Source organism: Bos javanicus, chromosome 11 (assembly GCF_032452875.1).
Source record: "Bos javanicus breed banteng chromosome 11, ARS-OSU_banteng_1.0, whole genome shotgun sequence".
Taxonomy (NCBI): Eukaryota; Metazoa; Chordata; class Mammalia; order Artiodactyla; family Bovidae; genus Bos; species Bos javanicus.
Window position 1 is genome coordinate 80691214 of NC_083878.1, and position 14780 is coordinate 80705993.

A 14780-nucleotide genomic window follows, 5' to 3' on the forward strand; every position below is an offset into this window, starting at 1 on the left:
CATTTCTGTTCCCTTTCTGGTCCACTGACACTGAGATAATTACCTAGTTAAGCCTAGCTACAACTTTTTATAGGGGCCTCCCAGGTGGCAATAGTGGTAAAGAACCCACCTGCCACTGCAGGTTAGACATAAGAGACACAGGTCCCTGGGTCGGGAAGACCCCACGGAGGAGGGCACAGTAACCTATTCCAGTATTCTTGCCCGAAGAATCCCATGGACAGAGAAGCCTGGCGGGCTAAAGTCCGTAGGATCACACAGAGTCAGAGACAACTGAAGCAACTAGCACAGCACAACTTTTTATATTTCTTTAACAGTCTATTATTACTACATGCTTGAGGCTGAAAAGTATCAAAGCATTAACTTACTATGTTATCTTAACACTAACCCCTGAACAAGCTTTTAATATTCCAGCAGACCTTTCCTCCATTCCTCTAAAACAAAGAGATATATTGATATATCCTACTATTAAAGACATTAAGAAGAATACTTTAGATCATAAGATGTTCCAATGAAAACATAGGGAGTTGTCCATACAATTCTTTATATTACCGAATCGGCTGCAGTTGATTAGAGTTCCTTCGACCGAGCTTCCTTTCTGTCATGTCATAGTGCGTCAACAGTGTCAACAATTTCTCACATGCATAGTGATTGGGCCACTCCATTTTTTCAAGAGTAAATCTCTGTAAATGTAATAAAAAATATAATAAGACTTCACTATCTCTTGGTGAACAAACAGCACTCTCAGGTGATCTTATCTTTTCCATAAGAGATAACTAATATTAAAGTGTGTCAACAAGAAGATTCCCATAAGCAGTGAGCCTCCTAAGGAGGCAATATTGCACAATGATTTCACTGTGAGGGTTCTGGGTCTGAATGCCAGCATATTTCCTAGATGTTGGGTAAATTACTTAACCTCTTTCAGCCTCATGTTTTCTCTCTGTAAAATACAATCCAGCACACGGATTATGAAGTTAGGGAAGATTACACGCAATGTGTTAAATATGATATCAAATTTTAAATGTTCAATAAATGTTGGTTGCCATTATTATTACTGTGGTTGGTAGAGCTAAGCAATAAGCAGTTACAGTTTATTGAGTGACTGTTTTTCTACTTACTGTACTAAGGGTTAATACAAATAGTCTTATTAAATCCTCAAAGTGACTTCACAAGATAGGTAATCTTGTTTCTAATTTTGAGGAAAACACATATCCAGGGTTACATGGTAAGTGACAGACTGTCTGAATTTAAATTTAGGTCAATGTGCTTATAAACTGTACTGTTTTCCATAACAATATGCTTGACCTTTACATTCTCCAGTTATTAGCATCTCTCCCTCAACACAGTCCTGAATACAACACATCTACACATGGCCTTTAAGGTGTCTTGTAAAGAACAGCATAACTGTGATTTGTCTTACAGTTTGCAATATATAGCTACTGTGTGACAAAGGAATGAAAAGTAGATATAAATGCCTGCAAAATATACATGCATTCAATAGCTATCTACTTCAAACCTCCTCCCAGAGCAATCAAAGTGATTACCTCTTCTTATCTTTCTAGTATCCAACTTTACACTGTAAAGTAAGAGTTTATTTTCAAATACCTGAAACAATAATAAATCAGGTCTTTGGTACCTGACTGCCTTCACCAATTTATCCTTGTTCAGAAGGAATTCTTGAGTAACCTAGCAAGAGAAGAGAAAGTCAGCATGGAACATTCAAACTTTTATAAAAACCTTCTGAGATACATACATAGTTGAATTATTACTCATTACCTCATGGAATGGGAATCCCTCACAACTGCAAGCTTTTCTGAAAATAAGTTATATACAGGTTATTAATATAATCAGGCAATTTTAGATAGACTTTAAAATCATGTATGGATGTGAAAGTTTGACTATAAAGAAAGCTGAGTGCTGAAGAATTGATGCTTTTGAACTGTGGTGTTGTAGAAGACTCTTGAGAATCCCTTGGACTGCAAGGAGATCCAACCAGTCCATCCTAAAGGAAATCAGTCCTGGGTGTTCATTGGAAGGACTGATGTTGAAGCTGAAACTCCAATACTTTGGCCACCTGATGCAAAGAGCTGACTCATTTGAAAAGACCCTGATGCTGGGAAAGACTGAGAGCAGGAGGAGAAGGGGACGACAGAGGATGAGATGGCTGGATGGCATCACCGACTCAATGGACATGGGCTTGGGTGGACTCTGGAGTTGGTGATGGACAGGGAGGTCTGGCATGCTGCGGTTCATGGGGTTGCAAAGAGTCGGACACAACTGAGCGACTGAACTGAACTGAAAATTATCACCTCTAATCTCCTTTTCTGAAAAGTGTCCTTGCATAGTATACCAGTTATCAACCTTCTCACTGAAATATTATTAAATTACTATCTTATAAGATGGCCAAACTTTTGAACAGAATCAAGAAAGGGATTTTGTGAAACATTAATCTACACACGAGGGGAAGTTATGTGGAAATAATTCAACCAAAGGTATATAAATAGGTCACACAGCAGAAAACACTGAGTACAAAAATATAATCTTACTTCTTAATATTGTTTTCTACAGCATTCAGTTGCCTCTCATGTTCTGTACGGTGCCATTCACAAGGACAATGGTATTCATAATCATGTGGTTCACAGTATCGATCAGTTTGACATAATTTGCATCCATTACGTTCATGATCCTTAGATGAACCTTTATGGAGACACAAAAAGTATAATTTTCACTGCCTTTTAGAATTATCTTCTATATACATTTTTTCTTTGCCTTACCTAAATTTTCAAAAACAAACACTGCCTAGCATAACACCTAGCATATAGAAGGGTTTCAATACATTTTAATAGAGTAATAAACACAATAGTAATTCTTAGGATAAACTAAGTCCTTAGCTGTTACCATCACTGACACTATTTTTTTGTAAATTACTCTTCTATCTGAAAGTGTTAATTTGTAATATGAAACTGTACATTTGGAGTAATCAATAGAAGACTGTGCAGTGCGTGGTAGTTACACACAAGAAGGATACTGTTGGTAAAAAATTATTTAGTCAATAGAATAATTCTTGGAATTTTAAAAAATAGGAATATGAAAGGAATACAGCAGTTATTACCTCTGCTAGTGGCTAGCTCTCAGTTATCTATATAGCTGTTTTTAAACTAAGCTTGGAACATAAACAAATTCTGGTTGTGGCCTGGATGTTGGGCCCTAGTGGCCATTAAAAGGAAAGCATGACTACCTTCAGCACTGTCTTGAGAATATATGAGAGCTTATATAAGTGATATGACCTAAAACCATCATTCATAAGGCATCAAAAAAAAAACAAACAGCCTGTAGAATGGCATCTTATCTATAAACACATTTATTTCTTCCATGCTATCATCTATAATTCTTAAATACCAATCAAAATATATTAAGAAAAATAGATAGAGCAGAATTTCTTTTAAAAGATGAGCTAACATGATCTTCTAATCTCTCCTGAGAGCAAAAGGCTTTTTTGACCCAGTATATGTCAGAAACACCTTTTTTTTTTTTTTTTTAAGATAATTCTTACATTGCAAAGAGAGAGATGGGTTTTTTTAATCTATTTATTAGTTCCCTGATCAGGGATTGAACCCGGGCCTTTGGCAGTGAAACCGCGGAGTATTAGCAACTGGACTGCCAGGGAATTTCCAGGGAGATCATTTTTTTCAATCAAGACTAATGAAGAGAATCCAGGCTATTTTCAGTAACAGTGAACATGTATTAGAAATTAATGTTAAGTCACTATCTTCACACACAATAAAAATACACCATATAAATATAAACAAATTACTGATATAAAAACAAGGGGTTTCACTTCCATTTTCCCCTAGGATTTATGAGTACAATTTTTTCTTAAAATGGATTTCTACATTGAAAACATAATTTTAACACTGAAATAATTTGATAATGCAGTTTGAAGCTACAGTTATCCTATATCTATCATTGATATGACATTACTTCATTCTGTAAGTATTTACTGAGTGTCTACTGTATCTATGTGACACAACTCCTGACTCTGCGGGTTCCCAATCTGGTAAGGAAGGTAGGTAAGTAAAAAATACCAAAGGAATAGAGATGAAACATAGGTATATACTAAACATAGGTAGCTTGACAGCAGTGTTCTAGAGATATCATTCCTTATGTCCGCTTACCTGGATGGGAACACACAGAGCAATGAGCCAGTTTGTTAACGAGTACTGGTTGTGAATTAGAGTAACAAGATTTTTCACTCCACTGATTAAACCTTCAAAAGAAAATGGTTAAAAAAAAAAACAACAAACAAATACTAAGGTCACCAAACTGCCATGTTCTCAAAGGTCAGGCTATTCTGCTCCTTTCCACTTGCCTACTTACTTTCCCTTTGGCAGTAAAGTTGCTGTCCTAGCCTGGGAACATAAAAACATAAAAAAATTTAAAACTCAGGGGAAGGTTAGTCTAAACTAATAAAAATTAGAATGACGGATTATTACAAGAAAATATAATCTCATTATTTTCAACTGTGAAGACAAACATAAAATATTGCCAAAAGTTCGCCTTTGCTGAAACTGTCTCAATAAGAACGATTTATAGTTAGCCAAGAGTCATATTTGTTTGCTTTTCCTTTTTTATTCTTCACAATTCCCAAATCGTTCCTTAACTCATCCCCATGCCAAAGTACACCTTTGCTTTCCTGCTTTGGAAAATAGTCATCGCTGATGTTAATAATGAGTTTATTAAAGTCTTAGATCTATCATTAGCCTTACAGTGGAAAGAGAGGCATCTTAGGAAAGAGCATGAATATCTGAAATCTTACTCATGGTCATTCCAATCTTCATTTCTACCACTTGATGCTTCTTTTCATTTACTCACTATCTCATACCTACTGGAGGCCAAGATTATTTTAACTGTCTCAGTGTCCTGGTTCCTTTCCTTCTATTCATTCTATGCTTTATTATCATCAATATTCATTTTTTATAAAACATTGCCCTCATCAAGGAAATATAATTGATAGATTCGTTTTGAAAGCTCAAAACAAAACAGCACAGTTTGCAAACTTCAGTATATTCTTATCTTAATTTTCCTGAATCCTCAAATGAAGTGAAAGTGTTAGTTGCTCAGTCATGTCCCACTCTTTGCAACCCCATTGACTATAGCCTGCCAGGCTCCTCTGTCCATAGGGTTCTCCAGGCAAGAATACTACAGTGGGTTGCCATTTCCTTCTCCAGGAGAATTTTCCAGACTCAGGGATCAGATCTAGCTCTACTGCATCACAGGTAGATTCTTTACCTTCTGAACTACCAGAGAAGCCTGAATCCTCAAATCATATAGTCTAAATTCATTATAATTTGTGAATACAGAACAAAGGGTAGTGAAGTAAAACTTTTGACCAAGTGTTACTAATTAAATATTTGCAACATGTCAGACATTTCATTTATAGAAAAATACAGTATTGAAGTATTTATATAAAACAATTTTAAATATAAAATTATATTGGTTTATCTTTACTTGTTGATAAAATAGTCTAAGATAGCTTATGGCAAACATCCATGGTTATAAATAAACAAATGTGACATCTTCCTACTTGTGTTTGTAGTGAGCTAATAATATTGACTATACAAAGCATGGCTTAGGACATGTTCTTTTCAACTTTCTTTGGAAAATGCCAGAATAAATAAGTGATTGTCAATGAAAATATAGATCAGCTTAAAAATACAAAACCCTTTTTTGGAAAGCCCAATACTTATTTTACACACTATTAAATTCAACAAGACTAGAAGACTAATGTCATAAGCAAAAATAATTTTTAGTTACCTTTGAAGTAAACTTTGCCCTTTCAAAATCTTGATCAGTTTTAATGCTTGCTCTTTTCCAACTCCAGGGACTCCCTTTCAGAAAGTGGGAAAAGAAATTCAAATGTTAATCACTAGAGAACAGATTGAAAGATGATGACTGTGCAGCTCAGAGAAGAAGGTAACTCTCTGTGTGCAAGACGCATTGTTAGGTGTAAATGAAAACTGCAGAAGAGAATATGGTGTGGCTTAGATTTGTAGGTTAAATAGCAATTACAGTGTTAACTTATGTAACCAAAAAAGTCAGAAGGTTACATACAAAAGCACTTACAGTTTATTTTAGGAGAGGGAGGAACAGCATTTTAGATGAACAGCATTTCATTTTCTATGTTCATTATTTTGATAATATTTTAACTTAACCTAATGATACAATATTTATAATCAGGAAAAGGCATGTTCTTTGACTATATGAAACATTTAATATTGAAAGACCGAGACATCCAATAGAACAAAGGAGAATTCCAAGTTAATTCCTGAAATTAGTAACTTAAGAAAATTAAAACAAACATTTAATTTCCAATACTATGTATATATATACACATATACACATACATCTCTCTATATATATAAATAAAAGTATATTCACATGATAATTTCTGGTTTAGATTGAGTCTTCTAGTTCCTATAAAAGTTTATTAATATGTCTTTGTAAGCAATGCTGCTCTTTAGTCAATATGTATCAGGATACACATATCAGAGTTAAAATACTTCCAAACTGGTTAGTAAACAGTCACTGCCCACATATCCTGAGTGCCTGCTGGCAAAGGAGTCTTCACCCTAATGTGAGTTCCCTTCCCAACCCACCTATACTGAGGATTAGGGTTACACATGGCACAACAGAGGGTGCCAGAAGCTCGTTCCATTTCTACAGCCTATGTCTTTAGTAAACCAGTTACTAGATATTTTGCATATGACCCTTCCTGTATTAGCATTTAGTTACATATTAAATTTTTTTCCAAAATTTTTTCAGCAAATTATGTTATTATAGCAGTGTCTTAAAGATCATTAAGTACAATGATATAAATAGATAGCAGTTTTGGTTGCAAAGATATAAAAAATCAAAATAGGCAAGGCTAGTCTATAATATAATAAATACCACTATTTATTAGTGGTTTTTGTGAGTTCAAGTTTGCAAATTTTTTCTTATATTCACCACTGGGTTGTTTCCAGTGAAACTGAAACTGGTTTTTGTGAGTTCAAGTTTGCAAATTTTTTCTTATATTCAACACTGGGTTGTTTCCAGACTTTAGTTATGATACAATTACATATGAAATAGGAATCTTCTATTTCAGAATGAGAACTATAATAATTTTTTTTTTGTGTTATTTAACAGCTTTTTTTCCTCCTGTTTTCTTTTCTTGTTAAAAAAATTATTGATTTCTCTATTTAGTCACTGGTGACACAGATTAGAAATCAGAATTAATAATTTTACTATCCTATTTATTTTTTCCCTCTTCTATGGCCTAGTGAAAAAAAATACATGTCATCTCTCTTTAGACTTCTCTTAGGTATACAGTCTATAGTATAATGAAGGATTTAAAAAGGATACAAAGATGATCAGCAGGGACATAATAATGGGACTTTATAAAAATAGTAGGAGCTACAATATAAATCATTTTGTATTTTTAAATATCATATTTATGAATGGGGTTATCATTTTAATTCTTAATTCATCCCTCACCTATTATACCTGTCACTGAGTATGTATTGTTATCTTAAGATATAAAAAGGCTTTCATGAGCAAAGCTCAATGCAGTGCTAAGAGGCATAGATGGATGAATGACTTAGCCCAATAATCATGTTGCCTAGCAACAGTAACAATAACATGGAGCATGTGTACAGTTAAAAAGTTACTATGGAGATTCAAAACCAGAACACAGACAAACAGTGACAGAAACTAATATTGGCATGAGACAAGAAAAGAGTAGCTCCTATTTCTCTAAAAGGACAGTCAAATGTGCATATGAATCTCTTACAGTAATAGAATACTGAGATTCAAGCTGTAGTACCAGTTATGATTCTATTCTCATTTACAACATTCAGTGTCACAGTGAGTGAGCATTTTAATGTCACTTGAAATGTTGATTATTTTAGTTACTGAATAGTTTATTACACCCACATCTAAATTAGGTCCTTAACTATATAATACCATATTATATTCATATTTATGTACCATGTTAGGTACGAGAAAAAGCCACTATGAATACTAAATAAATACAATCTCAGCATACCTTTGGAAGATAATCACAGCCAAGTAGTATTGCCAGCCCAACCAGAGCATCTCTATTCAAACCCAGTTTACTCTTGATGGATGACATTGTGTAACAGTCAACATGTGGGTCCTAGAAGAAAGTACAGATTTAGTTTCATCTTCAGAAAACTAAACAAAATCAACATTGTAAAACATCATCTGTCAAAGCTGCCGTTAAATATTTATTCCTAGAAGTTTAAAATTATCTTGATCACCAGAATCTTCATATAACCTAACATTTTAACATCTGAAAATAAAATCAAGTTTCAAAAATAGCTTTAAAAAAACAACTATAGTAGTCATTTTTTTCTTCTTGTTTTTTGGTGTCTACAAAAGTAGATTTTCATCTTACATAATTAAACATAAAATGTATACTATAGAAAGTAAACATTCCCTGTAAACACATCATCTGAAGTAACTATTATTGACAGCCACGCATATTCCTCTAAGAAACTCTTTTCTTTAACACATATATACAAATGCTTATTTAAAGTAAAAATAGGCTTATATAAAAATACTATTTTGCAATATTTCTTGCCCACTAATACATTTGGATATCTTAGTTGCTTCAGTCATGTTCGACCCTTTGCAACCCTATGGACTGCAGCCCTCCAGGCTCCTCCCTCCATAAGATTCTCCAGGCAAGAATACTGGAGTGGGTTGCCATGCCTTCCTCCCTGTGTATCTTACTGACCCAGGGATTGAACTCGCATCTCTCATGTCTCCTGCATTGGCAGGTAAGTTCTTTACTACTAGAGCCACCTAGGCCTTAATGACTTCTTACTATTATACTAGATGGACTCCAAGACAGTTTTTCTCAATGGGGACACTGGGAGCATTTTCAGAAAGATAACAGAATTCTCCGGCAAATGGCTTAGTTTTCCTAGCTTCAGTATATCAAATGTCCAGTCTCCCCTGCTCAACCTTGAGCAGTTACAATGAATATGTCCCATGTATAGTACCTGCCTCCATGAAAACCATGGCTGTATTTAGCCATTCCTTATCAATGGACATTTGGGTTGTTTGCCAAGTTTTTGAAAGTATTGACAATGCTGCAACTACTAATAACATCCTTGTATATCTCTCTTTGCATACTTGGAGGTGTTCTGAGGCTTACTAACAGTGAACATTCTGGTTCAAGGCAATACATATCACATGACATTTTATAATACATAATTGAAACTGATTTAGAAGTAAACCATGTGAAACAAATCAAGTTCTTAGAGAAATCCACGTTTAAAAGAGAATGAACCATGCAGTAGTGGTATTTTTAATATGAGTAAGCATTTTATTTAGCAATTGCTGTGTACCAAGCATTATGGTAAAGAATTCCCCCTTGCAATGCAGGAGATGCCGGTCCTATCCCTGGGTTGGGAAGATCTCCTGGAGAAGAAAATGGCAACCGACTCCAGTGTTCTTGCAAGGAGAATCCCATGGACAGAGGAGCCTGGCGGGCTGTAGCCCGTAGGGTTGCAAAGAGTCAGACAAGACTTCGAGATCATGTGCACACACACACAAAAACACAAGCATTATGGTAAGCATTTTATATATTTTAGTTTATCTTCTAATAATCCCCTTAAAAAATTAGTTTTTAAAACAAATGCTGAAAAAGAGAAAGAAAAAATACCTTGGTGTTCATAGTGAAATTCCTATAAACAGTCTGGGCCCCATAAAGGAAAGCGTCTCCATCATTGGTGAGGCAGCCATCCACATAACCACTGGCGTTGAGGTATGCACACATGGCTTCAGCTTCACCAGCAGCTTGGACCCAGGGAATTCCTAAGCATTCCAGCATATCAAGACACTGAAAAGAAAAAGTAGGTGCAACAAATCTAAGAACATTTGCATTGCTGCTTTTTACGGTGTTTAACTTACTGTTATATTACAAATACTAATAGCTTTTTAGGTGTGTTTTAAATTATGATATTTAAGAAATAATTGGAAATGTGAACACTGAATACTTTACAGCATTAAGGAATGATTGCTGAACTTTTATGTACATTAATAAATACTGTATTGAGTCATGTTTTTATTTTTTAAGAGCCGTATCTTTTAGAGAAAGGTACTGACCTGTTAAGAGAAACAATATTATGTGTGGGATTTGGTTCAAAATATTGTGGAAGTAGGGAAGCGGGTGGGAGTATACGTGAAACAAAATTGCTTGAGTTGATAATTTTTAAAGATTAGTGATGGGTTACTTTTGTATTTATTTAAAATTTTCTGTAATGAAAAGCTAAAAATTTTGATGTCAATTAAAAAATAATCTATATCCAATTAAATATTAATTTAAAATTATTTTTTTAAAGTAATGAATATTCAATTTTCACTATTCAGTGTTATCTCAAGATTTTGGAAATATCTTTAAATTATAATAATTAATCACATTAACATTTACATTTGTAAAACTATAGCAATCCTTTTCACATGATGACCAACCCAATATGAGCTCTTTCAAAGAAGTTGCAAGTACACAATTTTGGCTTGAGAATGTAAAAGTTTACTTTTTATCACCTCCCCTGTACAATGAAACTCTGTTATTGTGGGAAACCACACAGGGGCCAGTTGTTGGAGTGCTCCAGGGAAGTCACAAGTCTGTGCAGGATGTTTGTTATCAATCTGCTGATGTATAAATAATCTCCTATAGCTTTCTTTGGGTTATAAATTTAACTCTGTTGGGTAGCTTATAGTTCAGCTTTACAGCTTAGTGCATTCTTTTTTGTTATATGTCACACTCTCATTCTATCATTGGGGAATACTGGGTATGGTGAGGGAAAGTGGCTATTTACTTGTTTCTAGAGGGACAGGCAATGGCACCCCACTCCAGTACTCTTGTCTGGAAAATCCCATGGACGGAGGAGCTTGGTGGGCTTCAGTCCATGGGGTCGCTAAGAGTCGGACACGACTGAGCAACTCCACTTTCACTTTTCATTTTCATGCATTGGAGAAGGAAATAGCAACCCATTCCAGTGTTCTTGCCTGGAGAATCCCAGGGACAGGGGAGCCTGGTGGGCTGCCGTCTGTTGGGGCGCACAGAGTTGGACAGGACTGAAGCAACTTAGCAGCAGCAGCAGCAGAGGGACAGAATAAGTATCTCTTGTTTTAACTGATTGTTTACATGTTATATTATGTAATAAAAAACCTCTGCCAGATGTTGCCCAAGGTGGACAAGGTTCAGAAAGACAAAGTACCAACTCAAAAAAGGGGTACTTTTCAGGATTCAGGGGCAGGTTAGGGAGACAGACTTGTTACAGGTGCTGCTCAACTGAAACATAGTTGTTTCTTCCTCACCCCTAGATAAGAAGTATCCTTTCATGAAAAACAACAAGAGTTTAAGTTATTCCAGATTGTTGTGCATGTCCTCCTAACTCTTTTCAAAAGCTAGCACAGAATTTGTGATGAGGTTGGCTGGAATTTTCCCTGCCCTAAGTCTCCATGATGTGGGGCAGAGGTTGTTTTGGAGGACTAATTTGTGCTTTTCATGCTTGCAACTAAAAATGGCAGTAGATTAGGAGAACACAAGGCCTAGTAACAGACTGTAGAGAAATATGATAATGATTAATGGGCAGGCAACACTGAACCAACATAAAATGTCTAAGAACATCACAATGGTGAAATAAAGAAATAAGAATAGAAGCATTTTCTCAAAAAGACAAATATCTTTTTGCTTTATACTGGGTGTTTAATGCCTTCGGTATGTGAACCATAGATATTTCTAGGAACTGATTATATAATAATTAGAATATAGTACAGGTATTTTCTTAAATTATTGATAGTCATTAAGATGGAATAATCACTAATTGAAAATTACTTTTTTTAATCACATGAAAATAAAAAATAGAAAAAAAATGGACAAAACTTCTGGAGGAAAAAAGCTTATTAATTTATGCAATGTCTTTTAAAAGAAATTAAACTTTTAACCAACATTTAAGAAGAAAAACAGGGATGTGAACTCAAAACAAATATCATAAAAGGTTTATATCCTTAGCCTATAAAGAAATTGAACAAAACAAAAAGTAAAACCTCAAAAAGGTTAAGCGGAAAAAGGACATGATGGTCATGACTTACAGAAGGACTCAAACTAACTTAATGTTCAACCTCACCATTAAAAGAATATGACATATAACTATGTATTATATGTATTTATATGTACTTTATAAACCAAAAAAATGTCTTTGACTTTGCATACTAAATAGTACAAAGATAAAACTCCTAATATCCAAAGATTTTGTGGACGCACTGAAATTGCTTATCTCATATCTGTATTGGTAAGGAAGTAGTTGGCAAGAGTTATAAAATCCTTCCTAAACTTAGGTCTATCAAGCCCACTTTGGGTAATTTTATTTTCAAATCACAAGAAAAAGCTATGTTCACAAAAAAATGTTTCTCACGATTTCATGTATAAAAGAGAAGAATTGAAAGCAAACAATATACAATATACAATCATGGGGAATGATTTCAAGTGCAACCATTACAAGTAATAATTCTGAATAGAATATGGTAATAGGGAAATACGGGTATGCTACGTTAAGTGAAAAGTCCAAGAAAAAAATTACTTGTGTATGATTACGGCAACTTTAAAAATTAAACACATTTAAAAAGATACAAAATAGTTATAGCTTCCTATTGTTTTACTTACACACTTTATCTTATTATAGATTTAAGATATATAATATTTTTTAACAGATAAATATATTAAAATAATAACTTTTTATAATTACAAAGCCCTGAGGGAAGCCAAATCAAATTCTATCAATTATCATTAATCCTGGATGAGTAAAGTATGAATTAATGAGACTGCTATTCTGGGAATTTGTTAAGTGCTGAAGGTTTCATAAAATTTAACATATTAAGTCCCAATTATGTACCAGTTGCTTTAGATATATTTATATTTTCTCTAATTTTCACTATAATCCTGTAAAGTACTACTACCCTCATTTTACAGAGTAGGAAATGAGGCAAAGATAGTTTAAAAATCTTGCCCCTAGCGTTTCTAGATGCCAGAATCGGAACTTGAACATGGGTGAGTTTCACTCCAAAGCATAAACTCTCTTCTCTATTCACATTGGTCTTTTAGTGAAGACAGTAAGTATTAAAGATATTGACCAACAAAGTTTATTACAGTAAAATACACTCTTTAATTCAAATCAGAATTATTGAATCAGGCCCAAATGCTTACCTCCTTTAAGACTGACTTAAAATGTGATCTCCCTGTTTTCTGAGACCATGTTTTTCCAGAAGGTCCATATCGGACCTGATTCCTCTTACTGATGACATCAGCTTTCAGGTGCGGGGGTTCCCCTTCCATAACAAACACCAGCTTTACATCCATTAGCGTTAAATATGAGATACGAAAAAATAGATTTCTGAAATAGAAAAAGTTAACGATACTGTAATCATCATGCATGAATAGCAGAAGTCAACATTGCAGAATGACATAATGGCAAAGACACTAGTATCAAAAATGTTACATGCAATAATGTCTTATTTATTATGATTTTCAGTGGACTGAACTGAGAAACCACTGCTTGTTTTTTAGCAAAGGAGATTTATGATTATTCTAATTGCTATGTGGGAAATGGTTTGGAGGAGGAGGAGGCCAAGATAAGAGGGAGGGAAGCTAGTGAAAACCTCATCTCAACAGGGCATATAAGAGACGTTGCCATACACTGAGGTAGTGCTTCTGGAGCGAAGTTTGTGAATGCAACATATATTCTGAAAGGGGAACTGGCAAGACTTCAGATGGATTGGATATGGGGAGAGGTAAAGCAGGGGAAGAATGGCTCCCAAATTCCTGCCTTTGAGTCACTGAAACATCCTAGGGGGTATGTTAAATAGGCAGTCAGGTATGAGTCTGAAGCTTCAAGGGTATGAGGTACAAATTTGTGAGTCACCAGTACAAGGTGGCTCAGTGGTAAAGAATCTGCCTGTTAATGCAGGAGATGTGTGTTCAATCCCTGGGTCAGGAAGATCTCCTGAAGGAGGAAATGGCAATCTACTGCAGTATTCTTGCCAGGAAAATCCCATGGCCAGAGGAGCCTGATGGGCTACAGTCCACAGGGTTGCAAAGAGTTGGACACAACTGACTGACTGAGCATGCACACACACAGTATGGAGATGGCAAATGTGGGCTTGTTAATACATTTTAAAATCTCAAAATGCAAAATGGCAACAAAACAAATGAAGTGGAAACAAAACCAAGACGTCCACTGCTTATGCCATCACCTATCTATATTTTAAGAATGTTTACTTTACCTGAGGTGGGGCTTCATGACTGTCCCAATCATTTTTTTGACTGTCTGTGCTTCACACACCCAGAGACTCAGATCAACTGCAATGGTTTTCCCACTGAGACTGTGCAAGTGGACGTGTTGTTTAACAGGCTCCAAAATTTGCCACAAGTCATTTACTCCCATCCTGGTGGTTATCTGTTATTGGAAACAAACTTTTCAAAAGATTGTTAAAAGACATAGAAGCTCAGAACAAAAATTTAGACTGTATTTTGAGCTAGTTGGGGGTGATTCATAAATAGTATTCTCATTTCTTTTACTGGTCAGCTCTTCAGGATGAATCAAGAATACCTGAAACATTAAAAATGGTGGTAATACACTTAGTGGCTACAAAAATACTGATGCAGCAACTGAAAAGTTTTAGCAGAATATAGCATGCTGAATTTGTCCTTA

General features: G+C 34.9%; 1 protein-coding gene across 5 annotated transcripts in view; it reads right to left on the bottom strand.

The window, feature by feature from the left end:
* The window catches only part of GEN1 (GEN1 Holliday junction 5' flap endonuclease), a 30961-nt gene that overhangs the window by 9743 nt on the left and 6438 nt on the right, over positions 1-14780 (bottom strand). For 3 of the 5 annotated variants that reach the window (XM_061433255.1, XM_061433258.1, XM_061433260.1), the window contains exons 2-11: positions 14353-14525; positions 13277-13463; positions 9728-9904; positions 8081-8191; positions 5812-5885; positions 4173-4264; positions 2544-2694; positions 1774-1810; positions 1603-1683; positions 550-680 (exon numbers count right to left, since the gene is read on the bottom strand). In XM_061433255.1, the coding sequence (XP_061289239.1) occupies positions 550-680; positions 1603-1683; positions 1774-1810; positions 2544-2694; positions 4173-4264; positions 5812-5885; positions 8081-8191; positions 9728-9904; positions 13277-13463; positions 14353-14513 (1202 nt within the window). In that variant the 5' untranslated portion in view covers positions 14514-14525. Of the gene's footprint in view, positions 1-549; positions 681-1602; positions 1684-1773; positions 1811-2543; positions 2695-4172; positions 4265-5811; positions 5886-8080; positions 8192-9727; positions 9905-13276; positions 13464-14352; positions 14679-14780 lie in introns of all 5 variants that reach the window. The other 2 variants (XM_061433259.1, XM_061433256.1) reach the window with 2 other exon arrangements.